This window comes from Lagenorhynchus albirostris, chromosome 11 (genome assembly GCF_949774975.1).
Source record: "Lagenorhynchus albirostris chromosome 11, mLagAlb1.1, whole genome shotgun sequence".
In the NCBI taxonomy this organism is placed as follows: Eukaryota; Metazoa; Chordata; class Mammalia; order Artiodactyla; family Delphinidae; genus Lagenorhynchus; species Lagenorhynchus albirostris.
Window position 1 is genome coordinate 94,929,528 of NC_083105.1, and position 27,216 is coordinate 94,956,743.

The following is a 27,216-nucleotide window of genomic DNA, read 5'->3' on the forward strand; positions in this document are numbered from 1 at the left end:
GCAAGGGGAACTCTTTCTTGCTGGCAAATTCCCTCTTGGTGCTGAGCAGTGCTGGCTAGGGCGATGGGATGATGTGGGCAAAATGAAGCTACCTTCCTTCTTTCCTTGTGTAGTTATTCTCAAGTTTTTGTTCTGCTGGGTTGCTGTAGTTTCTTAAGTGGACTTCAGAGCTCTCCCAGACCTGTTTTTGTTTGTAGATAGCTGTCTAACTGTTCATCTTTGTGGGGGGACAGAGGCTGGGGCTTCCTATGTTGCCATTTGTTTTCAATGAATGGATAAATAAAACGTGGTATATCTGTATCGTAGGGCATTATTTGGCAGGGGAAAAAAAGGGGAATGAAGTACGAATACATGCTGCAACATGGATAAACCTTGAAAACATTATGTTATGTGAAACAAGCCCATCACAAAAGACCACGGATTGTAGATTCCATTTACATGAAATGTCCACAAGGGGCACTATAGAGACAAAAATAAGTAAGTGGTTGTCTAAGGCTGAAAAGGAGGGCGGGTGCGGAGGCGATATGGGGAGTGACTGTTAATGGGTGTGGGGATTTCTTTCTGGGAGTGTTGAAAATGTTCTAAAATTTATTGTGGTGGGAATTCCCTGGTGGTCCAGTAGTTAGGACTCCGTTCTTCCACGGCAGGAGGCACGGGTTCGATCCCTGGTCAGGGAACTAAGATCCCACATGACCCGTGGTGCAGCCAAAGGAAAAAAAAGAAAAGAAAAGAAAAGAAAGCTAAAATGTATTGTGATCGTGGTTGCACAACTCTGTGAATATATTAAAAATCACTGCATTGCACACTTTAGGCGAATTGTATAGTATGTGAACTATATCTCAATAAAGCTGTTACTCAGAAAAAGGATATTGGAAGATAAAATGCCTTCATTCATTGACTCAGAATTTATTGGGAGCCTATAATTTGCCAGGCACTTGCTAGACACTAGGGAAGGAAGATCCAGCAAGACTCCGTCTCCCTATCCTTAGGAAGCTTACAGTCTGGTGGCAAGAAAATTAAATGGACATTTGTTTTTTCTGGCCGCAGGTTGCAGGATCTTAGTTCCCCAACCAGGGATCAAACCTGTGTCCCCTGCAGTGGAAGCTCGGACTGCCCGGGAAGTCCCTAAATGGGCGTTTATAACACAAGGATTCTGCTGGAGAAGGAAGGTAGCTTCATTTTGTCCACACTGTCCCACCCCCACCAGCCAGCACTACTCAGCACAAAGAGGGAACTTGCCAGCAAGAAAGAATTCCCCTTGCAATGATACAAATGAACTGATTTACAAAACAGAAATAGAGTCACAGATGTAGAAAACAAACTTATGGTTACCAAGGGGAAAGGGGGGGAAGGGATAGATTGGGAGATTGGGATTGACATATACACACTATTATATATAAAATAGATAGCTAATAAGGACCTACTGTATAGCCCAGGGAACTCTACTCAATACTCTTTAATGGCCTATAGGGGAAAAGAATCTAAAAAAGAGTGGATATATGAATATGTATAACTGATTCACTTTGCTGTACAGCAGAAACTAACACAACATTGTAAATCAGCTATATGCCAATAAAAGTTAATTAAAAAGAAAGAGTTCCCCTTGCTAGAAAGAAGGAGTGGGGTGAGGACCCAGCTTCCCCAGCCTTTCAGGGCACCGCTGGAGGGGATTTAGAGGTAGGTTACATTTGAGATTGATGCCTGTAGCACCCCTAAAATCACTTCCACATGAATAGCAACCTATGTGGCTTATATACACAGTAAGTAAGAATTAAATAGCCTTTTCATGTTTATAAAACACTTTCACGTATACTGTCCCTGTATGACCTGCCTACAAAGTCGATAACACTTTCCTAATTTTACATAGAGGTTAGGGGGTTTACTCCTGATCACACAGCTAATAAGTGGTAAAACCAGGATTCAAGTTTTCTAAAACTCATTATGCCTCTGTCTACTCCAGACTAGCTCCTCCTCCTGTGTCCACCACGTCTGGAGAGCCTCTCTCCTTAATTTCTCTCTTGTCTCCATGCACAGTTCAGGGCCTCCTCACTTCTCCCATTCCTTGGAGAACAGAAGCCTCTGGCCTCACCTCCTTCAATGCATCCTTCATGTGGCTGGCACGGAGAATTTTCTAGAATATTAATCAGGTCTCTGAACTTTTCACTGCCCTGCTAAAAACCTTCAATAATTCCCCATGGCTTCAAGATAGAGTTTAAAATTTAGCATATGAGAACATTCTTGCTCTGACCCCAGCCTCTCTCTACCTCCCCCCCACCTTTTTTTTTTTTTTGGCTGCACCGCATGGCATTCGGGATCTTAGTTCCCAGACCAAGGATTAAACCCGCAACCCTGCAGTGGAAGCGCTGATTCTTAACCACTGACTGCCAGGGAAGTCCCTATCCCTTTTGATACAGGCAAAGTTCATGCCAGTCAGGATGAAATTCCCTGAAAAGTCCCGTTTTCTCTGTCTGGAATATTCAGCTTTTCTCTCTCCATCTAGTTAACTGAACTTCATCCTTCAAGATGTATCTTATGGTTGGAAACTTATGTCCACACAAAACCCTGCACACAGGTGTTTATAGCAGCTTTATTCATAACTGCCAAAACTTGGAAGCCACCAAAGTATCCTTCGGTGGATGTATAAACAAACTCTGGACCAGACAATGGAAAATGAAAAGACATGGAGGAACCTCAAATGCATATTACAAAGTGAAAAAGGCCCATCTGAAAAGGCTGCATACTGTATGATTCCAAGTACATGACGTTCTGGAAAAGACAAAACTATGGAGATAGTAAAAAGACCCATGTTTGCCAGGGTTTGGGGTAAGGGAGAGGGATGCCTAGGCTGAACACAGAGGATTTGGAGGGCAGTGAAAACACTCTGTATGATACTATAATGGTGGATAATATCATTATGCATTTGTCCAAGCCCATGGAATGCACAACACTAAGAAAGAGTGTAAGGTCAACTACGGACTTTGGGTGATTTTGATGGGTCAATATAGGTTCATCAGTTGTAACAAATATACCTCTCTTATGTGGGATGTTGATAATGAGGAAGCTGTGCGTGAGTGGGGGCAGGGACATATGGGAAATCTCTGTGCCTCCTTCTCAATTTTGCTGTGAACCTAAAGGTGCTCTAAAAAAATAAAGTCTTAAAAAAATTTGAACTTATGCACCTCCTCCCAGAAGTGCAGATTAGAGGCCCCCTTTGTGAGCTTCCTTAGTTAGCATCTTCTATTATAACATGTAGTCTTTACACAATCATTGATTTACCTGTGTGTCTTTCCCACTGAACAATAAGCATCTTGAAGATAGATTTATAACCAAGCAGGACCCTATGGGGCCTTCCCAGGACAGACCCTCCACCATATCCTCTGCTGTAGCTCTTCTCTGGAGTACCCAGATATAGTATTGATACCGACTAGGGTTCTTGGCCTTCCCCAATCAGTAGAAATTGACTAGAGGCCCGACAAGAAATTCAGGCAAGGCTTTACTGGGGCCCCTGCTGCAGCAGGAGGGAGCGAGAACAAGCTGTTTCCTTATATGGGGTCGGAGGGGTGGCTTAGGTGTTTTGCCCTCCCCTTAGGTGGTGTTGCGTGCAGGGGGCAGGCTCAGTGCCCTGCTCTTCTCCCAACACTCTGCTTTTGGATCCCGGCTCTTCAGAACTGGCTTTTGAGTTTTTTGGTCTTTTGTATCTTTTTGTCCATAATTTGCCCCAACTCATGTACACAGTTATTTTTAGTCCCATATAGTTTCTTTGTATTTTGTTGCTTGAGGAGAGGTTTGTCCAGGTGCAAGCACTGCAGCAAAGGTTCCCTGGTCCCAGCTGGTCTCAGTATCTCACGCATATTTCGTGAGTTTTTCAGAGGCTAAAAACCACCACCACATGGAAGAAATTAACTATTTGATGATAATGAGCAAGTAGCCCCCAGACCTTCTGGCACCTAAGGATTGATAATGTTAACCGCCCTGTTACCTCACCATCAACCAATCAGAGAATTATGCATGAGCTGATCCCACACGCTGGGACGCTCCATCACCTGGCCTTTAAAAAGGCTTTGCTGAAACGCTTCGGGGAGTTCCGGAGTTTTTTGGGCACTAGCCGCCCGTTCTCCTAGCATGGCCTTGCAATAAACCTTTCTCTGCTCCAAACTCCAAACCCTTGACATTTTAGTTTGTTTGGCTTCACTGTGCGTAGGGCACGTGAACTTGTGTTCAATAACAGATTCGTGTCTGATCAGTCTTTAATTTCCCATGCAGAGGCTTAATGCATACTTTCTGAATAAAATACTTTAAAAAATCTGCCTCCACATAAATGGTACTTCTAAGTATTAGAAGAGGATTTAGAATCTCTTAGGCAACAAGGGGACAATGGATATAATTTCTAATTTAAACTCCTAGTTCATATAAATAGAAATTTTTTCGTTTTTGTTTTTGTTTTTGCGGTACGCGGGCCTCTCACTGTTGCGGCCTCTCCCGTTGTGGAGCACAGGCTCCGGACGTGCAGGCTCAGCGGCCATGGCTCACGGGCCCAGCTGCTCCACGGCATGTGGGATCTTCCCGGACCGGGGCACAAACCCGTGTCCCCTGCATCGGCAGGCGGACTCTCAACCACTGCTCCACCGGGGAAGCCCGAAAATTTTCCTTTAATCATTATTTTCATCAGTGTCCTCTGTTCACTGTCATAACTGAAAAATATATTACTTCAACCATAACCAGGTTCATTGTATCAAAACCTTGCATCTGGCTCTCTTCCTGTTTCCCATCATGGTTCAGGATCAAGGTGAAAAGGAGAAGCCCATGCGGGGACTTCGCATCTGCAAGCTCTGCCTCAACATCTGTGTCGCGGGGAGAGGGGAGACAGGCTGACGAGGCAGCCAAGGTGCTGGAGCAGCTCACAGGCCAGACCCCTGTGTTCTCCAAAGCTAGATACACTGTCAGATCCTTTGGCATCAGGAGAAATGAAAAAAGATTGCCGTCCGCTGCAAAGTTTGTGAGGCCAAACGCAGAAGAAATCCTGGAGGAAGGTCTAAAGGTGCGACAGTGTGAATTAAGAAAAAGTAACTTCTCAGGTATGGAAACTTTGGTTTTGGGATCCGAGAATACATCGATCTGGGGATCAAATATGACCCAAGCATTGGCATCTACGGCCTAAACTTCTACGTGGTGCTGGGTAGGTCAGGTTTCAGCATCACAGACAAGAAGCTCAGAACAGGCTACATTGGGGCCAAACACCTAATCAGCAAAGGGGAGGCCATGTGCTGATTTCAGCAGAAGTATCATGGGATCATCCTTCCTGGCAAATAAATTCCCGTTTCAATCCAAAAGTCCAATAAAAAGTTTTCAGTGAAATGTAAAAAACAAACAGACAAAGAAAAAAACACCAAAAAATAAAAATAAATACCAACCTAAAAAACCAAAACCTTGAATCTGAAGTTCCTAAGTGGGGAGAGGTCTACTTAGCTCCTAGCATGGACCACCTATGAAAGGAGATTCAAAGATTGTGACCTCTCTATACCCTGGACCTTCGTGTATATCATCTACAGATAAAATGTACTGAGCACCTCGGTCTCTGGTTGCATCAGGAAAATTACTCCAATGGGAATTCACACTGGAGTTTACTTTGGTCACTCTTCAAAACAAATATTCACAACATTATTGTAATTCAAGAGCAGGTCATCCTCTGGACACAACTAGTAGAGTTAGTTTCACACAATGGACCATTGTTCACAGGCATCTCTGGCAACATATGCCTCCAGTAGCTACTGGCTAAAACCACAGCTGTTGGTTCTCAGGCCTAGAATAATAATCTACAGCTGCATGGTGCCTTAGTTTTGAAAGCTCTTTCTCACTGGCCAAGGTAGAGATACGGTGAAAGGTTAGAACACTTGGCAAGCTGTGTCAGTGGCTTAGTAACGTTGCACTTGTTCACCTGTATATGAGGCTGGGGGGAGAAAGCACTAATTTAGAAACAAACTTGTAAAACCCATGCCATCAACAAATATATTTTTGTTAAATATTTACTATATACCTATTACATACCAGGTACTATGCTAAATATCAGGGATAAAATTTTAATAATAGACACCATTGTTTTCATCATTATTACCCATACCTATTAAAAATAAATCATGCAGAATCCCAATGCCTTCCTGGAGTCTTAACTTGCACATTTAATTCAAGAATTGCCAACCTATTTAAGGACCCGCCATGCCTTGGACGATTGAAATAGGATTCTCTTAACTATGCCCCTGATAGAAGGCACTGTAAACTTTTTTTTTTTAATTTTATTTATTTATTTTCGGCTGTGTTGGGACTTTGTTGCTGCACGCGGGCTTTCTCTAGTTGCGGCAAGCGGGGGCTACTCTTTGTTGCTGTGCGCTGGCTGCTCGTGGCGGTGGCTTCTCTTGTTGTGGAGCACAGGTTCTAGGTGCGCAGGCTTCAGTAGCTGTGGCTTGTGGGCTCTAGAGCACAGGCTCAGTAGTTGTGGCTCACGGGCTTAGTTGCTCTGAGGCATGTGGGATCTTCCCGGACCAGGGCTCGAACCCGTGTCCCCTGCATTGGCAGGTGGATTCTTAACCACTGCGCCACCAGGGAAGCCCAGACACTGTAAACTCTTGAACGTGAAGAAACTGTGATCAGTGGTTGCCTCTGGGGAGGAGAACTAGATTGGGACACAGGGGTTCAGTTCCAGATAAAGCAAATATTGCAATAAAGTCACACAAATGTTTTGGTTTTCCAGTGCATATAAAAGTTATGCTTACACTGTTCTGTAGTCTATTAAGTGTGCAATAGCATTATGTCTAAAAAACAAAGTACATACCTTAATGTTAAAATATTGCTAAAAAATGCTAGCTATCATCCTAACCTTTAGCAAGTCATAGTAGTAACATCAAAGATCATTGATCACAAATCACCATCATAATAAATATAATAATAATGAAAAAATGAGCAAATGCTGTTGGAGACATGGCACCGAGGTAGGAGATAGATGGGCTCTAGGCTAGACATTTACAACTGGCATCCTGTTCACACTTCCTGGGGTGAGAAGGAGATGGGCTCCAGGCTGGACATTCATTACCAACCCCCTGTTTACATTTCCTGAAGCAAGAGAGAAATGGGCTCCAGGACTGCATATTTATGAACCGGACTCCTGTCTATATTTTGAGATCTGCACCTCGATGTAAAAACCAGCAACAGAAATAGAGTAAATAACCGGACATTGGACATTTTTATGGCAGTGACAGAGTGGGACTAAACCCTGTTAAAAGATCAAGAGGTCATACATCTCCCATCCTTGGGGCAAGGGAAACATTGCACATGCACAGAAAGGCTCCTTGGGGGTCAAAAAGGAGGGGGCGCCACCCCATAATATGTGATGCTAAGGCCGTCCCACAGGCCTCTGGGCTGTAATCTAGCTTGGAAAAAGTTGCGCATGCGTGTTGGGGAGGGTCTTAGGGCAGGGCAGGCGGAAAAAGAAACCAGATAATTGGCCAAAGGTAAACAAAGACCTGGAAGAACTGCCCTGTATAAATGACCTAACAGCCTCTTTCTCGTGCTCCTCCGCACTAGGGAGGGCGCCTCCATCCTTTCTCTCCGGGTGTGCATCTCTGCCTTGCTTCTACGTCAACTAAACAAATGTTTCTGTCTGCTCTCCCACTTGTTGTGCTGTGTCCCCAATAATAAACTTTGTACCTGTTTTTACAGTTTTTGCCTCCATGAGAAATGCATTTTTCACTGGGGCAAGAGCCAGGGGGTGTGGTGGCTGGGATTCCTGGTTTTCATCCAGGCTGCCCAGGTTCAATTCCTGGGCAGGGAATTAAGATGTCGCTTCATGCCACCACTCACTGCTGCCTCTCCGAAATCAGTACCAATAGACTTGCTCCAGGCAGGATTGCCACAAACCTTAAATTTGTTGGAAAAAAAAACAAAAAAAGCAGTCTCTGCTAAGTGCAAACGGAGGTATGCCTGTACAGTGTACATCTGTGTACTGTTTGACTTTCATCGTGGGTATTTGCCTGTTCTCTGGTCTCCAGGAAGCGAGAAGGCTTAGCTGCAGACCCTCAGGCACCCACGAGGGTGGCGCCCCCGCCCTGGCAGCGCGCACAGCGGCTATGCGGGCCGGGGGTGGGTGAGTGGGGAGCCTGGGGACCCGGGGAGGGGCTCCCGGCTCTCCCCGGTGCCCAGGGGGCCTGCTCCAGCTTGCTGGGAAGCAGCTCCGCGTTGCAGGGCGGGAACGTGCCCTTCCACCTCTGGCAAACTTTCGGCCGCCGCAACGGAAGCAGGAACTCGTGAATCGCAAACCCAGGGCTGGGCGGGAGCTGCGGAGCCTGCTGGGCGTCCTCACCGAGCCCCTCGCGGATCCGCCGCTGCTTCCCCGAGCGCGCTGGGCTGCCCTGCACCGGGACGGCAGCAGGGCCCGGTCCTCCGGTCTCCAGGTAAAGGCTCTCCATCCTCCCCTCCAGCCCCCGCGGGCAGTATCGCCACCTGCGGGGGCAGCGACGCCCGCCGCCCTTTCCCGGGGCGAGCGTCCTCCGCCCCTCCGGGAGCTCGGAGAACTGGCTGAGCCGGATGCTGGTGGCCCCCGTATCCCGGAGAGGGTCTTTAGGCAAGCCAGCAGAAGGGTTAGAAGAATGGTTTAGTGAGCCACGTACCTTTCCTCAAAGGGCAGATTTCCCATTTTTTTTTGTATGATTTGTATCCTGTATTTATCGAACCCGCTAATTGTCTAATACTCTGTAGAGTGTGTGTTTATACACAGTTATAAACACCCCGATAAATTAAGTTAGATTATGCTGTGAGAAAAATGATTTCCAATATTTGATTGATTGCCGGTACGATCCGGTAACTCTAGTCGCAGGCATGAAAGCACAGGTGCATCGTCTCCTTCCCACCTGTATCCTTTTCCCACTCTATTTCAACAGGATTCAACTTCACTTTGAACCTTTTTTTTTAATTGTAAGCTTGTTTTGATCTCTTTATTGTGGTAAAATAGACATACTGTAACAAAATGTATTATTTTGATCATTTTAAGTGTACAATTTAGTGTCATTAAGTGCGTTCACATTATTGGGTAACCATCACTACTGTCCATTTTCAGGACATTTTTGGCATCCCAGATAGGAAAACTCTGTACCCATTAAACAGTAACTCCCCATTCCCTCCTCCACCAACCTCTAGTAACTTCAGTTCTACTTTTTATCTCTGTGAATTTGCCTATTCTAGATACTTGATATAAGTGCAATCATACGATATTTGTTCTCTTGTATCCAGTTTATTTCACTTAGCATAATGATTTCAAGATTGTAGCATGTGTGAGAATTTCATTCCTTTTTGTAGCTGAATAATATTCCATTTTATGTATTTGCCACGTTTTAAAAATCTATTCATCTTTGGACCTTTAAGGCCTAAATAATAATGTATTAGAAGAACTAATTTACCTAATAATTGTTTGGTATCATTAATGAGATAAGCTCTTTAGTATTGCTTGTGATCCAGGAGCAATAAAGATGCTGGTACTGAAAGCACAGCTCCTCCCCTACATCCCCTGGCACAGTTCAGGTTTCTTTGCAGCAGGTCGAGAGATTCTTAGAATCCATTCAAAGTGAAGTGTTGGCCTGGTTTTTCTTTTTTTGTTCCTGATTTGTTTTCTCCCGTGACTTGTAAAGTGTGGCAGCATAAAAAGTAACTTGTACCAGGATTCTTAACCTGGGGAGTCCATGGACGGTATTCAGAAAGTCTGTGAACTTGAGTGGAAAAGTTTATTTTACTAACCTCTAAATGTAGTGTAGTATTTCCTTTAAGAGGCATGTAGGCAAAAGCCGCAGTAGTATTAGTGGTAGGGTAGCTCTGATTTGCCACCGGTAGAAATCATAGATATTTCCATGTCATGTTACTTACTGTATATATATCAAAATCATTACATTCAACACTACTTCAAAATTATGGCAATGATTAGACCTACCATCTGTTATTTATCACACGGTTGTTCTTATTTTAACTGAAAATGGAGGTAATGGGATCTAGCTTATAGGATTCTTGTAAGGATTAAATGACATAATATATGTAAAGTGCTTAGCATAGAGAACCATAAATGTTATTTTCATTTTACTGTTTTAGAAAGTTGGACATAACAGTTAGCAAGGAAAGTATAGACTTGTGCTGTATTACCATATACTGTTTTTCTAAAAAACTGTTTTGATTTTTTTTTTTTTACTGACCAAAGTCTACCAATTTATATTAGGATGCACTCTTATGTCTACAGCTCTATAGGTTTTGCCAAATGTAATGGCATATACATCATTACAGCATCATATAGAATAGCTTCACTGTCCTAAAAATCCCCTGTGCTCCAACCTATTCAGCCCTTCCCTTTCCTCCAGACAACCACTGACGTTTTACTGTCGATGTGGTTTTGCCTTTTCCAGAATGTCCTAGAGTTGGAATCATACCTTTCACACCGGCTTCTTTCACTTAACGATATGCAATTAAGGTTACTCTTTCTGTGGCTTGATAGCTCATTTCTTTTTACTGCTGAAAAATATTCTATTGTGTGGATATATCAGTTTGTTTATCCCTTCACCTATTGAGGGACATCTTAGTTGCTTCCAGTTTTTTGGCAATTATGAATAAAGTGCTATAAATATTTGTATGCAGGTTTTTGTCAGGATTTAGTATTGTCAGTTTTTTGGATTTTAGCCATTCTGATAGGTGTGTAGTGGCATCTCATTGTTGTTTTAATTTGCAATTTCCTAATGACAATGATATTGAGCACCTTTTCATATGCTTCTTTGGTGAGGTGTCTGTTCAGGTCTTTTGCTCACTTTAAATTGGATTGTTTGTTTTCTTTTTGGTAAGTTTTAAGAGTTCTTTGTATATTTTAGCTACTAGTTATTTATCAAATATGTGTTTTGCAAATACCTTCTCCCAGTCTGTGGATTGGTTTTTCATTCTCTTAACCGTGTCTTGCACAGAGCAGAAGTTTTTAATTTTAATGGAATCCAACCTATCAATTTTTTCTTTCATGGATTGTGCTTTTGGTGTTGTTATCTAGAAACTCACCTAAGGTCACAGAGACTTTATTCTGTGTTACATAGGAGTTTTATAGTTGTGCATTTTACATTTAGGTCTATGATCCATTATGAGTTAATTTTTGTGAAAGATGTAAGGTCAGTGTCTAGATTTTTTTTGCATGTGGTCGTCCAGTTGTCCAGCACCATTTTTGAGAAGAATATCCTTTCTCCATTGAATTGCCATTGCTCCTTTGTCAAAGATAAGTTGGCTGTATTTGTGTGTGTCTATTTCTGGGCTCCTTATTCTATTCATCTATTCATTGATCTATTTGTTCTTTTGTCAGTACTACATTGTCTTGATTAGCAGTGATTTCTGGTAAGTATTGAAGTCAGGTAGTGTCAGTCCTCCACCTTTGTTCTTCTTCAGTATTGTGTTGACTATTCTGGGCCTTTTTGCATTTCCATGTAAACTTTAAAATTGGTTTGTTGAAGGCTTCCCTGGTGGTGCAGTGGTTGAGAGTCCGCCTGACGATGCATGGGACGCGGGTTCGTGCTCCGGTCCGGAAGGATCCCACGTGCCGCGGGGCGGCTGCGCCCGTGAGCCATGGCCGCTGAGCCTGCGCGTCCAGAGCCTGTGCTCCGCGGCGGGAGAGGCCACAGCAGTGAGAGGCCCGCGTACCGCAAAAAAAAAAAAAAAAAAAAAAATTGGTTTGTTGAGGTCTATAAAATAACTTGCTGAGATTTTGATCGGAATTGCATTGAATCTGTAGATCAAGTTGGGAAGAACTGACATCTTAGCAATATTGAGTAGTCTTATTGAGGAACACGGAATATCTCTCCATTTATTTAGATCTTCTTTGATATCTTTCATCAGAGTCTTATAGGCACATTTAAAAAACTTCTCAGTAATTATATTTCAATATAACTATCTTCCTTTGTAATCCTATATATTTCATTTTATACATTTAACAACATGTCTTTTATATATTTTAAAACATGTCAGAAGAGAGCCTAAGCATCACCAGAGTACCAAAGGGTTCATAACCAAAAAAAAAAATTAAAGAAGCGGTAATTCTGAGCTAGGCTATCATTTAGTGAACAATTTGTATTCTGGAAATGAGGATATTTTCTGGTATAGCGTTGCCAGTTTCACTTTTTTTTTTCTGGAAGAACCAGCTCACCAATGGAGTTGGCATTATATGTATTATGACTTTTGTGTTTTTAGGGATGTCAGAAAGAACACTTGCCCCTACAGTTTCCTTCAACTGAGCCAGAATATTCCCCCTGTTGATGGGCTAATTCCTAGAAGGACAATGTATGTAATTTTCTTAGCGCATTGCCTACCACTCAGTAGGTCATTTAAAAATGCTAATTGTTATTACTGAGAAAGAAAATACGTCCGAAGTGATGATCACTGCTTCATCAATGACCAATGACCACAGATTTTGTGTCCTTTCCCCTCCTGCTTAGGAGAGGCAAGAAGAGGAAAGATTCTAAAACTGAAAAGCAGACGACCTCTTCTTTCATAGATACTTGTCAGGTTTTAAGCATTGATGGGAGAGTGTATGTGTGTGTGCTTCCTAGCTTTCTGCCGAGTTTTTAATGAAAGGTTGTCTCAAATCTATTCAAAGTGAAACAGATAAAAAATACTTGTTTATTCCTGTCCTTCTATGAATTGTGAGTTGTGTACATTGACTTGAAGGAAATGAAATGTATCTTCTCTAGGTTTGTTCAAAGAAACAAAACTCATTGATGATTGTCTATTTTTGTGCTAGAGAGAAATTCCGTCATCTGTCCAATCTTCTTGAAGCAAACTCAGGCCAGAGGGAGAGTTATCCAACCTTTGGAGACCAAGACTAACCTGAAATTTAAAATGTTCTTCCGGGAGGGATGGAGCTTGACTCACACTCGTGTAATAATTTGTTTCCTGACGCTAAGGCTGTCCACCAGTCAGAACTGCCCCACCAAGAGTCTAGAAGATATGGTCATTGACATCCAGTCATCCCTTTCCAAGGGAATCAGAGGCAATGAGCCCATACACACATTAACTCAAGAAGACTGCGTTAATTCTTGCTGCTCAACAAAAAACATATCAGGTAAGTAATAATGCCTGGCAACTCTTTATTCCATGTGTTTTGTGATGTAAGTAGCTGGTTGATGAGGCTGAATGGTTTGTACTGGTGATTCTCAATGGGGTAGAAAAGTGGGTGGCAACATCACTAGGGAATGTTCCATGGTGTGCTCTCCCCTCCCCTAAGCTGAGCCAAAGTTACTGATGAGTGTATATATATCACTCAGATATGTGGGTAGAAAAAGGGTTGAAAACCACTGGTGGTGTGTTCTAACAGGCATCTGGGATATTGAAAACAGAAGTCCTATTTAAATGCTTGGCTTCCATCATCATGGAATATTGGAATACAGTGTGATATTAGAAAGAACGTTTAAACAGAAAGGGAGTTGAGACAAAAAATAAAATTCTAAAGTCATCCCATAGGAGAATCAGCATTTGAGTTTTAAGTAGAAGCACAAAATTTCTGTTTTATCTCCCTTCCCTGGAGCTGGTGGCACAGGTGAGTCAGGAAGCCACTGGCCACTAATTGCAGCTTCTAGGAATCTAAGAGGCATGGGAAGGGGTTTAGAATGACCCATTCTATGACACAGAAGGAAACTGAGCCCCGCAGGTTTGAACCATGCCCTTGCATATTTCAGGCTCCAAACCTATGACCTGAAAACAGAAGTATATATCTAATAAACAAACAAAAAAAAACCCACATAAGTTTATTGAGCACCTAATGCCTTGGTACGTGCTGGAGATAAAACAGTGAATAAGATGGAAAAGACCTTGTCATCAAGGACCCTAGAAGAACTAGTGAACACTGGGCTCGTGATCCTTACTTGATTTATCAGCTGACTAAATCACATGTTTTCTCTTAGATCTTTATTTCCATTTCATTCTATAACGATTGTGGCATAATAAGATAAATACACATTCCCTGGCACAGAGGTCCTAAAACCCTGGGAATTTTCTGAGCATAGGAGCTTCTTCTGTTATTCATAATGAGCCCCATTCAATCATACCTGAGCTTATGCTCACGAGGTGACTCTTGGTGGGACCTTCAATCGCGCCAGGATGGCTGCTAGTTGCCAGAAAGACCAAGCTTTGCTTAGAAGCTTGGAACTTTCAGTCTCTTCCACCCACCTCCAGGTAGGGGGAAAGGGGGTGGAGATTGAATTCAGTCGCCAGTGGCCAATGACTTAATCAATTATGTCTACGTAATAAAACTGCCATGAAAGCCCCTAAACAATGGGTTCAGGGAGCTTCCAAGTTGGTAAACACATCCACGTGCCAGGAGGCACCCCAACTCCACAGGGACAGAGGCTCTTGCACTTGGGACCCTTCCAGACCTCGCCCTATGTACCTCTTCATCGGGCTGTTCATTTGTATCCTTTGTAATAAACTATAACGGTAAGTATTGCATTTTCCTGAGTTCTGCGAGTCGTTCTAGCAAGTTATGGAACCTGGGGTGGGGGGGTGATAGCCAAGTTTGCCGTATGTGTGAGTGACCTGGGGACCTGATACTGTGACTGGCCTCTGGGTGGGGACAGTCTGTTGGGACTGAGCCCTAGACCGGTGGGGTCTGACACTCACTCCAGGCGGTTAGTATTAGAATCGAATTGAATTGTAAGACACCCTGTTGGTGTTAGAGAATCAGAGAACTAGAGAATTTGGGTAGAAATGACACCAGGTATTTGCTGTCATGAGGAAACAAATACTTCAATGATCTTCTCAAATTGAGCTGTGTGCTTCTGGACACTCTTCCTAGAGAAGTAATTTATGGAAGTCATAGAGATCTCATTTAAATTTCTAGTTTTTCTTTAAATGTTGATATCAACATACATGTGGAATAGAAACATCACCTGCAAATAGGACTGAGTGCCATGTGGGCATATCCTGGCAACATAGGAAACCTTGCATTTCTCTTTAGTTCCGTGATAGGTGTTTAGTAAGAAATGAGGGTTTGCGGCTTTATTCTACAAGCAAAAGTACTGTTACTGCTTTACTGTAAGCAGAGATACTTGTGGGTCTCAGTTAATGGATCTCAGGCTTTTCCCTCTTTTACTGAGTGTTGGTTTTTGACTGTTTAGGGTTCCAAAAAAGCACTTTGATAATTTGCCTACAGCCACAGACTCTAGAAAAATACCCACAAATACAAAGGACACAGAATTTTGTGTACAACTTGGACCCTATGGACCCTCCCCTTTACCTAAGTGCCCCCCAAAATGGTTTGTAGAATTATCACATCGTGGGTGATAGGAAAAGCCAAAGTAACCAGAGTACCTTTCTTGTTACCTGGCTAATGGAGACATGATAGGATAAAACCCCTGCAGAAACGAACTCAGTCTTATTTCCCACTGGGAGAGTCAAGGGTGATCCCTGACCGCTGCCTGATTGGGAGACAAACAAAAATCATAAGAGCAGAAATTTGAAGAACCCAAAGAAGAATGGTACTGATAAAAGTAAAAAATAGACTTTGCATTCCGTATGCTGTACAGCTCCATTGTGGAAGGAGGCATGGTATGTATAAGGCTGAATTTACTGACCCTCCCTGCCCACCACCCTCCCCTCGCCCCACACCAAGAAAACCAGACTGATGGCTTCGTAGGCATCTAAGATGCCTTCAGGATGCGAGACGTACCTCCAGTCATTAGGGTTAGATCCATTTCCTAAGGTCGGACTCAGTAGTGAGTTGTAGACTCAGTATTTCTATGTATGTTTTGATAAATATTTTAGCAAACGGAAGGCTTCTCTCTAAAGAATGACATGTACTATTAAAAACATTTCGCCAAAATTACCTTCATTCTGATTTTTAAACCCAGGGTCTTTAAAAATTGCTTGCAGTGCCTAAACTAAGGAAAAGGAAATGACTCAGCGGCCAGCAGGCAATGAACAAAGGTTTTTGTGTTGGCCACTAGAATAAATGTGTTCCTGCTTGCCGTATTCTCTGGAAGATCCTATTTCAGAATAATGCTTATGAAACCTTTCATTGCAGGGGACAAAGCATGTAACTTGATGATCTTCGACACTCGAAAAACAGCTAAACTACCCAACTGCTACCTGTTCTTCTGTCCCAGTGAGGAAGCCTGTCCCCTGAAACCAGCAAAGGGACTTATGAGTTACAGGATAATCAGAGGTAATAAAAACATTGTTCTTTGTCTTCTGTGATTGGAATGATTTAAGGATATGATTCATGTAGAAAGGTTTTCTGCAAGCGTTTAAGAAGAACTGCCAAAAGGGATCACAAATATAGAGGCACATCAGAAAAAATCTCATGATTTAAAATTCAGTTGATTCAACCAAACATCTTTCTTTTTCCAGTTAAAGTATTTAATACCTATGAATGATAGTATTTTGTTTTGTTTTTGTTTTTACCTTCTTAAGGTAAAAGACACACAGATCTTTCATGTAAACATTTTGAAACACGTCTTTAGAACCGTGTTAGCAACACTGGAATAAGTCTACAGGTCTCCAGGGGTGACTATTTTGAAAGGGTTAAGACGATGTAAATACAGTATATAAAATTCTGGTACATTAGGTTCCAATTATTTTGTAATCACATTCTCTGAAATCAAACTCACTGGATTTTATTATCCAGACCTGGAAGGAAGCTCATTTAAGAAGTTTTTGAGGGGCTTCCCTGGTGGTGCAGTGGTTGGGAGTCTGCCTGCCGATGCAGGGGACAGGGGTTCGTGCCCCGGTCCGGGAAGATCCCACATGCTGCAGAGCGGCTGGGCCCGTGAGCCATGGCCGCTGAGCCTGTGCATCTGGAGCCTGTGCTCCGCAACGGGAGAGGCCACAATGGTGAGAGGCCCGCATACCGCAAAAAAAAAGAAGTTTTTGAAAAAAAGCTACATGCCAAATTCTGTGCAAGGCATTGGAAACAGAGTCTCCACATTTGGAAATGACATATTTGCTCAGAATACGGAAAATAAACAAGTAAAAATAATATAATTATTTGGATATGCCTTGGTGAGATTTTGGCTTGTTAATTTTTCAGGATGAAATGCTTTCAAGTATGAAGTTTACTTTTATTTCAGTTTTATAAAGTTTTTGTCCTTACACCCTTAGGTATTAATAATATTCCCTGCATTTATTCAATAAGAAACAAATTTTATTTAGCATCTTCTATGTGCCAAGCACTTTTTACGCCTTAAGGATAGAAAGATACGACACTAAACATGAAAAACAAGGTTCTCATTTATGGAACTAATATTTTAGGAGAGAGAGACAATAACCTTAATAAATAAATAATCAAGAAAAATAGTCACCATGGACATAGAGAACAGACATAGAGAACAGACTTGTGGTTGCCCAGGGGTAGGGGGTTGAGGAGGAATGGAATGTGGGAAGCTGGGGTTAGCAGATGTAAGCTTTTATATATAGAATGGATAAACAACAAGGTCCTAGTGTATAGCACAGGGAACTATATTCAGTATCCTATGAAAGGGCTTCCTGGTGGCACAGTGGTTAAGAATCTGCCTGCCAATGCAGGGGACACAGATACGAGCCCTGGTCCGGGAAGATCCCACATGCCGCGGAGCAACTAAGCCCGTGTGCCACAACTACTGAGTCTGCGCTCTAGATCCCGTGAGCCACAACTACTGGAGCCCACGTGCCACAGCTACTGAAGCCTGTGTGCCTAGAGCCCGTGCTCCGCAGCAAGAAGCCACCCCAACGAGAAGCCTGCGCACCACAGTGAAGAGTAGCCCCCCCTCGCCGCAATTAGAGAAAGCCCGCGGGCAGCAACAAAGACCCAACATAGCCAAAAATAAATTAATTAATTAAATAAATTTATTTTTTAAAAAAGGTGGTTGGTTACCCTTAACAAAAGAAAGTATGTATATAAACTGAATCACTTTGCCGTACAGCAGAAATTAACACAGCATTGTAAATCAACTATACTTCAATAAAAAAATTTAAATAAAAAAATAACAGTGATCATAATAAAATGAAACATGGCCTTTATATAAGAATATATTTTCAAAGCAGAGAAAATTAAAACATAAAATTCCCATTTAAAAAATAGTCATAAGAGCTATGCAGATAATTGAGCTAAGACAACATAATAGATAATCACAGAAGGACTTCCCTAGCGGTCCAGTGGTTAAGACTCCTCGCTTCCATTGCAGGGCATGCAGATTCGATCCCTGTTCGGGGAGCTAAGATCCTGCATGCCATACAGCAGAGCCAAAAAAAAAAAAAAAAGATAGTCACTGAGTAGACCGGCTGGATTAGGCGATCAGGGGAAGCGTCCGTGAAGATGTAACCCCTAAGCTGAGATCTGAAAACGGAGGAGCCGGATGTGAGAAGATTGTAGAAAGACCTTCCAGGCAGAGGAAACAGCCTATTCTAATATCCTAAGGCAGAATGGTTTGGGAGTGTTTGTTCAAACGCTCCAGTCTCAGCAGCTGACTCATAGTGAACCATGGAAGGAGTGATATGCAAGAAGGAAGGAAGGTGGGGCCATCCCGTCAAGCTCTGTAGGGTAGGGAGTTTTTATTTTCGGTGCATGATGGAAAGCCATTGGAAGGTTTTCAGCAGGCATGTATAACGAGCTGTTTTAAAGGTGATTTCTCAAAGCTCACTGTGACCGCTCTATTGGGAATGGACAATGGCGCAGCAGCAAGAGGGCATGTGGGAAAACTGGGTAGGAGGCTGGGACGAGATCCGAGTGAAAGGCCGTGGCCTTGGGGACCAGGGAGACGGTGGAAGAGATGGAGGGAAGTAAACACACGAGCCATTTCAGCGATAGCATTGACAGGGCTTGCTGGTGGTGTGGATGTGGGGAATGAGGAAGAGCGAAGAGTGAAACGGAGTCCTAGTCCTGGGCTCGAGCGTCTGGATGGGTGGCGGTGCCGTCTACTGAGCCGGGGAAGTGGAATTGCGGTTGGGAGGGAGAGTGCAGTCAGGGTTCTCTGGGGAAGGATGCTGCCCAGGGCATCCGGACACTGACTCTGCTTTGTCCCCTGAGTGAGGCTGTGTCTGAGTTTCGTTCATGAAGCAGGAAAACCTGATGTGTCAAACATTCCCTTAAACAGCGTAAAGCACAGATTGCTTGTGTAAATTCTTCCTACATAGTGGTAGAAGCTCAAGTCTAAACAGATTGGCAGATAAGGTACAAAGTTTCACTTTTGCCTGATGAAAAATTCTGGAGGTGGTTGATGGTGAGGGTTGCACAAACTCAATGCCACGGAACTATACTCTTAAAAACGGGTTAAAGTGGTACATTGTATGTAGTATATTTTACCACAGTTGTTAAAAAGAATAATTTTTTTAGAAAGACTACGGCACAGAACAAATTAGGCCCCTCAGAGCAGCCAGGATCTTACCTTGGGTGGAAAGTATCTTGTCTCCCTGCCCCTTCTGGGCTTCACACTGGCCAGGGCAGTTGCCCCTGACTGTTCGCCTCCTTTACGTCTATATATAATCTTGGCTAAAAACACCGGGACCTACAGTGTTGTGCGGATATGGCTTCTTGCTTGTCCTCTTTTTTTTTTTTTTTTTTTTTTGCGGTACGCGGGCCTCTCACTGTTGTGTCCTCTCCCATTGCGGAGCACAGGCTCCAGACGCGCAGACTCAGCGGCCGTGGCTCACGGGCCCAGCCGCTCCGCGGCATGTGGGATCTTCCCGGACCGGGGCACGAACCCCTGTCCCCTGCATCGGCAGGCGGACTCTCAACCACTGCGCCACCAGGGAAGCCTGTCCTCTTTTTATTTCATCACCTGGAACGTGGCAGAGGCTGTTGGACACCCAGGGATGGTATCCAGCAGCCTGAGTTTCCAGTGAGGTCAGGGCTCAAGACACTAATTGGAATGTTTATTTTTCTCCTTCAAGAGCTCCCATCAGGTGGAAGTTGGACCATCACATCTGCCTTTCTGATCCCTTCTCACTGCCTCTTCTTCATTGTGTCCTTTCTTCCACTGTCAGTGTGTATTCCCTATGTCTATCAGCTATTTCACAATTAAAGCAGAATATTAAAGAAATTATAGGTAATTGAATCTAGTCATTCGACTTCCATAAAAATCTATACCAAAGAAAAAGCTGTTGTTGTGAAACTGTTTATCACGTAATTAGCTTAAAAAGTGAAAACAGCACTTTTTGAATTAGTTTAAAGGAAATTAGTTTAAAAGTTTCTACAGCTTAAATGTCCAAATGCTAGGGAATGGTTGGGTATAAAGTATAATGGATCCCCCTGAGGGAATACAATGCAGATGTTAAAAAATAAGTTTGAGATGTAGAAATAAAATGTCACCTAAATTTCAGGTGAAAAACACCCAGTTTTTAAATTACATGAAAAAAATTTAATTTTAAGGTATGCATAAATGTTAATAGTTGATGGGACATGATAGAAATTATCGTTGAATTTGTTTTATAACTTTCATAATACTTCTGTCATGTTACTGATTTTATAATGCATGTATAAAGAGGGAGTATGTGGTAAAGATTCCATTTTCTCCAGTGGAAGTGGGAGAAAAGTGAACTTGGCTTGAGCCTAAACCTTTTAAGGGCAAGTGTGAAGGTAGTGAATGAAGTGGAATTAGAATCGAACAATTCCTGTGTCAGCCACCAGGGGGCACCATCAGCCCAGAGCCGGTGGCTATCTAGGGGCAAAGTGGCACCAACCCCGGACTTGGTGTGCAGCAGACTGTCTGTATCTACAGATGTTTACAAATTGTGCTTGTAATTCTATTTATGAATCTGCCCGTGTTGATGGATTGAGATTGCCCCATAAAAATAAAATAAATATCTGCCTCCTGGTCAGAGTGAAATTCAGTAGATATAAGATTGGTGGTTTGTTTTCAGATGAACTCTATTTCCTGTAACTGACGAATATTTACAGACTGAAAGTTTGAAAGATAACAGTGTGCTCTCTTCATTCTGTAAAACCATTGCCGCTTGGCATTATTTAATGTTTGTTTGTTTTTGGAGCTTGGTGGTCTGTCATTCCTCCAAGGACTAGAATAGGGGAATTCAGAATAAATTGAAAGTCTATTTGCTCAGCTGGTTGCCAAGTTAATAGTCAGTCCCTAACTTTTTTTATCTAGTGAAGTCACTTGACAATGAAAGTCAAAAAAGCAGTTGAGGACACATTTCCCAGCTCCTTCTGTAGCTCATGGCTACGTGACTGAGAGAAAACACCACACCCCAAAGGCAAACATCAGTGGGTGAGGTGAATGGAGCAGGTGTGGAGAATCCCTGTGTGGTTGTAGGATCTTTGCCAATGGATGAATCTTATCAAGAAATGGGAATAGCCCTAGCTTTGCTTTATTTATGACCTTGTATTCTTGAGAAAGAAAACAGCTGTTTTGGTCATTCTTGTCAATGGCCTTATTTTAAGTTTCGAGTTCACACATATCACAGAGCATTTATTTAGCCTTCTTTTTAAACTTTAAAGTGAAATATGATGAGTCCTGCTCTTTTTAAAAATATCTGACACGACCTAAAAATACAGGTGCTGTTTATCTCGTGGTGACACTATGCCTGTGAATGTGATATCACCTGCAGCAGAAAATCTTTTCTTCAGCATTGTTGGAGGAATTTCAGGCATTCAAATTCTATTTTAGAGTGTCCTAGAGCAGGTATCCACAAACTTTTTCTGTCGAGGGCCAAATAATAAGTATTTTAGGCTTTTCAGGCAAGTCTGTTAGACTTAGTGGGCCACATGCAATCTGTCGGACCTCCTCACTTCTGTCCTTGTCGTAGAAGCAGCCACAGACAGTATGTAAACAAATGGGCAGGCTTGTATGCCAATTAAACTTTATTTATGGACACTGAAATGTGAATTTCATATAATTTTCACGTGTTACAAAATATTATCCTTCTTGATTTTTTTCAATCATTTAAGAATGTAGAAACCATTCTTAGCTCGCAAGCCATATGAAGATAAGTGGCCATCCTTTGCTGACCCCTGTCCTAGACGGATTACTAAGTGACAGTTCTAAAGGACCTCTGAGTACTGTGAAGCTTAGAGAGCAGTCAAAGATGTCACAAATCTGAAGTTGCCTCTGGATCTATTTGTTAGCAGAGTGGAGAGTGAGGTCTGGTTTAGAAACTGGTATTGAGGGGAGTTGAAATAGAAGACGGAAAAGAGAAGAGGGGAGAATCACCGTTGCTTCCTTCCTTGTGTTTCTGCCGTTCTAATTTAAGTGAAATGATTAGCCAAGTAGCAGAGTGATACAGAGCAATTCAAGTGGTCTTTCTCTGTCCCGGATTGCTGTAACCAGCCTTTTCAGTTCGAGCTGTGATAAACGGCATGTGTGACAAAGAGCAAAACTCTAAACTTTCTCACACAGGAGGAGGATCTGAGGCTGGTTCCTCCTCAGCAGGAGTTGGGACTCTGTGATTTTCTGCTCTTTATGCTAGCCACGTGGCCATAATGATTTCAAATACTGGTCCATGGTCCTCAGAACCCAAGATGTTGGCTCTAAAATTTTAATCTTCAAGGGTCAAAAGAAAATCTCTCAGATCGCCTTCCTCCCCTGAGTACAGTGCTGAAAGCTGGTTGTTTTTTTGTTTAATATTTATTTATTGGGACTTCCCTGGTGGTCCAGTGGTTAAGAATCCACCTTCCATGGGCTTCCCTGGTGGCTCAGTGGTTGAGAGTCCGCCTGCCGATGCGGGGGACACAAGTTCATGCCCCGGTCCGGGAGGATCCCACATGCCGCGGAGCAGCTGGGCCCGTGAGCCATGGCCGCTGAGCCTGCGCGTCCAGAGCCTGTGCTCCGCAACGGGAGAGGCCACGACAGTGAGAGGTCCGCGTACCGCAATAAAATAAATAAATAAAAAAGAATCCACCTTCCAATGCAGGGGATGCGGGTTCGATCCTCGGTCAGGGAACTAAGATCCCACGTGCTGCGGGGGCTCTAGAGCCCACGTGCCACAACTACCGAGCCCGCGTGCCACAGCTACTGAGCCCATGCACTCTCGAGCCCATGCGCCGCAGCTAGAAAGAAGCCTGTGTGCCACAACGAAAGATTCCACATGCCGCAAGGAAGATCCCGCGTGCCACAACGAAGGCCTGATGCAACCAAATAAATAACTATTAAAAATATAAAAATGCAGGCTCTTAGTTGCGGCATGCAGGATCTAGTTCCCTGGGCCCCCTGCATTGGGAGCACGCAGTCTTAACTGCTGGACCACCAGGGAAGTCCATGAAACCCATTTTTTTCATTGAAAAACGTCATCAGCTTTGTGCTGCCGCCTTGGCTTCAGGGACCCTCCAGCTTCCTCCTCCTCCTCCTTGTGGAAGGCAAGTCACTGGGATTTTGTCTCCTCTCCTCATTGTCCTGTGGACTACCCCGCCCCACCGTGATATCTCCCCTAGGGATTGCTTGCTTCCCAGTTGTCACTGCAGTCCCAGCTGACACAGCTTGTGCCTCACACCAGCATTTTCTCTGCCAGTCCTCTTCCTGCCACATCATCCCAGCCCAGCTGCCTTTCCTGGCCTTGGCCCCTGAAGGGTCCGTATCTTCCTAAACCTCTTGCTGCACATGCTGAGCTCCTCTTAGCATCTCTGCTGTTCCCCTCCCACCTCTTCCTTCATTTGCCCGATGCTCCTCCGCACATTTCTCTTCTCCTCTGGGCCAACACTCTAGAAATAAACCACAGCATCTGGGGGAGAGGCAGGGTCATCAGGATCTGATTTAGCAATTCGTATTTTTCCATTTTGCACCATGAAATGTCAAGAATCAACAGTTTGAGGTCTTATTGAACAAGCTGATAACGTTTGTACTTGTTAACCTCCCTTCGCATGGAAATATGGAAGTCTTTTTTAAATTTTCTTTCCGTCTTCAGATTTTCCATCTTTGGCGGGAACTGATTTGCCAAGCCAGGAGGTAGCCCAGGAAGAGTCTCTGTTCCGCAGCAGGTCTTCACACACCATCACTCCCACGCCCCCTCCTCCCACAGGTGATTCAGAGCCCACGGTCTTATGGAGAGATTCATTTTCTCAGAAGTTTGGATCCTCAGATCACTCGGAGAAACTACTCAAGATTGACCTGGCGAGTCCACAGTGGACTGTTTATAAAGAAAATGACCAGTCTCAGAAGTCACCATCTTCCTCAGAACAAACAGTAGCTCATCTGCTGCCTGAATATGTGACAGTGTTCCCCAGTACAGTGGCAGTTGCCGCTCTGCCCGCTGTCCTGGCCACTCCAAAGCCTGCATCTCTCCCTGCCGCCAACGCTGCAGAGATACCTTCTGTGACTCCTCAGCCTCAGGGGGCCACCTCTGCCCCACCTGTAGCCGCGGTCACTAACACGACCACAACTGAGGTTCTGACTTCCATCTTTAGGGCATCGACACACTCGAAAGGCCCACCAGACACGGTGCCCTTTAGAGACGTTTCCAGCTTGACTTGGAACACAGAGGCTGCCCGGGACCCTGCTACGTTTCCTTTGTCAAATGTGAATTCTCCCACTACAAATACAACAGCTTCCCAGGAAGATGGGAAGGCCAGCTCTGGTGGGCCCTCCCTGAGCGGTGCTCCAGAAAGGCAGCCGGGCCTCGCATTTGAACGGTGGCTCCTGGTCGGGACCGTGCTCTTTGGGGTCCTGTTCCTCGCCATAGGCCTGGGTCTCTTGGGCAGAACGCTCTTAGAATCCCTCCACAGGAAACGTTACTCGAGGCTTGATTATTTGATCAATGGCATCTATGTTGACATCTAAGGAGGACATCTTTTTTTTTTGGCTGTGGGATCTTAGTTCCCCGACCAGGACCAGGGATCAAACCCGTGCCCCCTACAGTGGAAGTGGGGAGCCTTAACCACTGGGATGCCAGGGAGGTCCCTAGATGTCTCTTTATTCATGTAGTTACTAATAGCCCCTGTGCAGCGAGGTTCTGCTGAATTGCTCACCTTCGCAGGATTTTTCAAGTATTTTGAAGACAGGCAGAGATGCCTCCTGCCGCTCTCTTTGCTTCTTCTGCGAAAAGAAGCGGGGGAAGGAAACAAACTGGGTGATTCGAAGGATCTGTCTCTAAAATATTAGCTGAAAACAAAGCTCTACCTAAAGCAATAAAGAATAATTGCTACATCAATTGGAAAACGGCTGGCTTTTTACAAGGAAAAAGGGTTAGGACTCCTAGGCTCCAATTCATTAATATTTCTGGTTCCAGATAAAGTCGACTGTTTATGGTATTAATTCTAATGGATTTACTTTCCTTTTTTATATGAATTCCAATAAAACTTATTCCAGATGTATTTCCTTCCAATTAACTATCTGAATAAATCTCTTGGTACTCAGTTAATGTTCTTTGCAAGTGACACGTCCAGCTGGATAACTTTAAATTTATTCCCACCAGCAAAATGATTAAACGATGAAAATATGTGTTCTAAGTTAAAATGACAAACCCCCCTTATCCCATCAATGAGCAAAAGAGGTTCCTTTGGGAGAATTCTAGCAGAATATTAGCCTGCATGGAGATGATGATAAGTTCTGATAAATGGCCACATCTACTTTGGGTCTGCTCTAGTTAACTATTTTTTCAAAAAAAAAAAAGTAATATAGGCATTTTCCAAACTTAAGTAAATTTAGAATGTAACAGTATTATTTATAAGTCCTTATCTAAACTTGACCAATAGTCAATTTTGGCTTTGTTTGGAATAACATGGGAATAATAGATAGCACTTAAAATTACAGGCGCACCTCATTTTATTGTGCTTCACCTTATCATGCTTCACAGATACTGCATTTTTCACAGACTGAAGGTTTGTGGCAGCCCTGCCTCAAGGAGGTCTATCGGCGCCATTTTTCTACAGCATTTTCTCACTTCATGTCTCTGTGTCACATTTTGGTAATTCTTGCAGTATTTCAAACTTTTTCATTATTCTCTTTGTTCCGGGGATCTGTAATCAGTGGTCTTTGATGTTACCACTAGGAATTGCTGAAGGCGCAGATGATGGTTAGCCTTTTTTAGCAATATTTTAAAATGAAGGTATATACTTTGTTTAGGCAATGCTATTGCACTTAATACTACAGTACAGTGTAAACATGACTTTTATATGTACTGGGAAACAAAAATATTCGTGAGACTCGCTTTCTTGTCGTATTCACTTTACTGCAGTGGTCTGGAACCAAACCCGCAATATCTCCGAGGTCTGCCTGTATTATTAAGTGATTAGCATACTGTAATTTTTATTGATTAGTTATTACAGTGTCCGAGAAATGTTTTGAGTAACGGCGGTTTGCTTTACAAGTTACAGTGGGGTAACTGGGAATCCAGGAGACCGCCTGGGTCAGTTCGACATCTCATCTCTCTGGACTTCAGTTTGCTTATTTGCAAATCAAGAGGTTTGGTCCCTGGTGTCATCAGGGTTTTTAAAGACAAAAATGGGATTCAGGTGAGAATTTATACAGGGAACGCTAGAGGGCAGTAACTGGTTAATAAGTAGAGCAACGAAGGCAAATGTAGAGGAGACAGAAACAGGCTTTGCTCCTTTCCTCCTCCTTCCCGTCCCCTCGCCTGGAACCACTCCCCCTCCCTCCTGGTTTACCCTAAGCTCATAAAGCTCATTAAGAGGAAAGCTGGTCTATTGAAAATACTACTTTTCATATGTTTTCCAACTTAACAGCTTGACACAAATCTCCAAGGGGTTTACATAAGCTTTAAGTAGGTTGAATAAATAAAACCTTGACTCAGTTTAATTTAACAAGTATTTATTGAATATCCACATGTAGGCCAGAATCAGATTAGTAACTAAGTACCTTGGAATTTTAAAATTTCTCCTCCCTTTGTTAACAGAATTGGATATTGGAAATAGGGCTTTCTGTGGATGTTCATAAAGGTGTTCTTCTGGAGCTCTCCATCCACCTTGCCGTCTGCAGTCTTTCTTGCGACGGACAAATTTGACTGGGAGCCCAGATGAGAGATGCTATGGGCCCAAACTCTGGCCATGACTGTGGGGATGTAAATTGTAGGGGAACTGCTGATTTGCGGCGTCCTTCTCAAGGGGAAAGAGTAGCTCTTCTCACACAGCTCTCTGCTTATTACCCCATCACCATGGGTGAGATGCTGCATGGGGCAGTAAAAGGGGGTGAAGCCTGCATCCACCTCCTTTTAAGTATCTTTAAGCGTGACTGGCCTAGCCAACCTTCTAGACAAGGTGAACTGAATTATGAACTTCCTCCTTTGGTTTGTGGGAAG

General features: G+C 43.3%; 1 protein-coding gene and 1 pseudogene across 1 annotated transcript; both read left to right on the plus strand.

Moving 5' to 3' along the window:
• The first annotated feature begins 4,770 nt into the window (after nucleotides 1-4,770).
• Nucleotides 4,771-5,310, plus strand: LOC132529140 (large ribosomal subunit protein uL5-like; annotated as a pseudogene).
• Nucleotides 5,311-8,286: 2,976 nt separating this feature from the next.
• MANSC1 (MANSC domain containing 1) lies at nucleotides 8,287-25,110 on the plus strand. Its single transcript, XM_060166862.1, has 4 exons — nucleotides 8,287-8,441; nucleotides 12,791-13,111; nucleotides 16,067-16,207; nucleotides 23,869-25,110. Exons 2-4 carry the CDS (start codon nucleotides 12,889-12,891, stop codon nucleotides 24,738-24,740), a joined length of 1,236 nt encoding a protein of 411 aa, XP_060022845.1. The 5' UTR covers nucleotides 8,287-8,441; nucleotides 12,791-12,888; the 3' UTR covers nucleotides 24,741-25,110.
• The last annotated feature ends 2,106 nt before the right edge of the window (nucleotides 25,111-27,216 follow it).